This window comes from Atta cephalotes (genome assembly GCF_000143395.1).
Source record: "Atta cephalotes unplaced genomic scaffold scaffold00003, whole genome shotgun sequence".
NCBI lineage: Eukaryota > Metazoa > Arthropoda > Insecta > Hymenoptera > Formicidae > Atta > Atta cephalotes.
Window position 1 is genome coordinate 518,476 of NW_012130067.1, and position 1,313 is coordinate 519,788.

At 36.0% G+C, this 1,313-nt stretch overlaps 1 protein-coding gene across 1 annotated transcript in view; it reads right to left on the reverse strand.

The window, feature by feature from the left end:
- Positions 1 to 848, reverse strand: part of LOC105624455 (PBAN-type neuropeptides-like) — a 2,205-nt gene extending 1,357 nt beyond the window's left edge. The window contains exons 1-2 of the mRNA XM_012205819.1: positions 755 to 848; positions 469 to 687 (exon numbers count right to left, since the gene is read on the reverse strand). Of these exons, the coding sequence (XP_012061209.1) occupies positions 469 to 687; positions 755 to 848 (313 nt within the window). The remainder of the gene's footprint in view (positions 1 to 468; positions 688 to 754) is intronic.
- Positions 849 to 1,313: the final 465 nt, after the last annotated feature.

Below are 1,313 nucleotides of genomic sequence, written 5' to 3' on the forward strand. Positions count from 1 at the left end.
ATATATATATAAATAAATAGTCAAAATATATAAGATAATACTAAATTAGTCAAGTTTACGAGGAGAATTTAAAGATAATAAAAAGGAGACTGAAATTTTGTTTGAATAGAATTAATAAAAAAATATTTATAAGATTAACAACAATTTTATTCTAATAATTATATTCTATTAGCTTTAGTTCGTAAGAGCATTTTTATTTTTCATGATTGTTCATAACTCGAAAATTGTATATCTCTATATATAATTTTATCATAAAAAAATTTTTTTGATACTATTCGAAGAATCTCACTATGTGGAAGACAAACTTAACATTATAGCAAAAGTTGACAATACTATCGATTAAATGTAATTATGATGAAAGAATAGAATTATTGAAGGTACTCTTATACTAGCAAAATAATGTGCAAGTTCGAGTCATAATAATGTCTATATAGCGATGAAATGAAAAAGACTTCAATTAATTCTCACCGGGAATCGTGATGACCGCCCAACGCACGCCGTCCAACGCATTCGCCAGAACTTCTATCTCGGGACTCACTTCCTGTTTCTCGTTCGATCTGCGTCGTTTTCCTAAACGCGGTCCGAACCACATACCGCTAGTGATGTCCTGCGTGGTACGTTTCATACACTTGCCTTCGATACACGAGCCATCGTTTGATCCGCCGTTCAAGCCCATTTCCCTCGCTTCTACGAACGCACAATTAATAAAACCAATCGAGACTTTAATGACTGCGTACGTAAAACTCGATATTACCGTATTCGCCGGAAGCGCGAGACCCCAAGCAAAGCAGCATAGCCAAGATGCAGATGATAGTTGCGCGACTAACGAGATTCCCGGTGACGATCATTTCGGATACGTCGTTTCTCGAGACTCCGTAACGGAATAATGTCAGGCACGATAGTGATCCTCGGGGTTTTATATAGATGGTGGAACAGCGTCATTAAAGACATCGATGGTGTTTTTCCATCTCATTGTCTTTCACCTCTTTTCACACCCCCGAGACCAATCACGATTGCTGGCGAGAAACGATTCGTCTTTATTTCAACCCTGACTGTCTGTCCTACATACGCAATGAGGTTCCTGGATTCGCGCGCGAATCTTGGAATAGCACACCCACGCACAGGATGATTTTTATCCTCATCTTCAGAAAAAAAACGTTGATGGCCTTCATTAATTCTTTCGGTTTCAATGAATGGATGTTACATCGATTTTTTTGCTTAAAAATGGAACATATTTTATTCTAATTTACGAATGAATTTCATTTTATCGTACATAAAATGACTATAATTTTTAAATTTTGTTTTGTAAAACT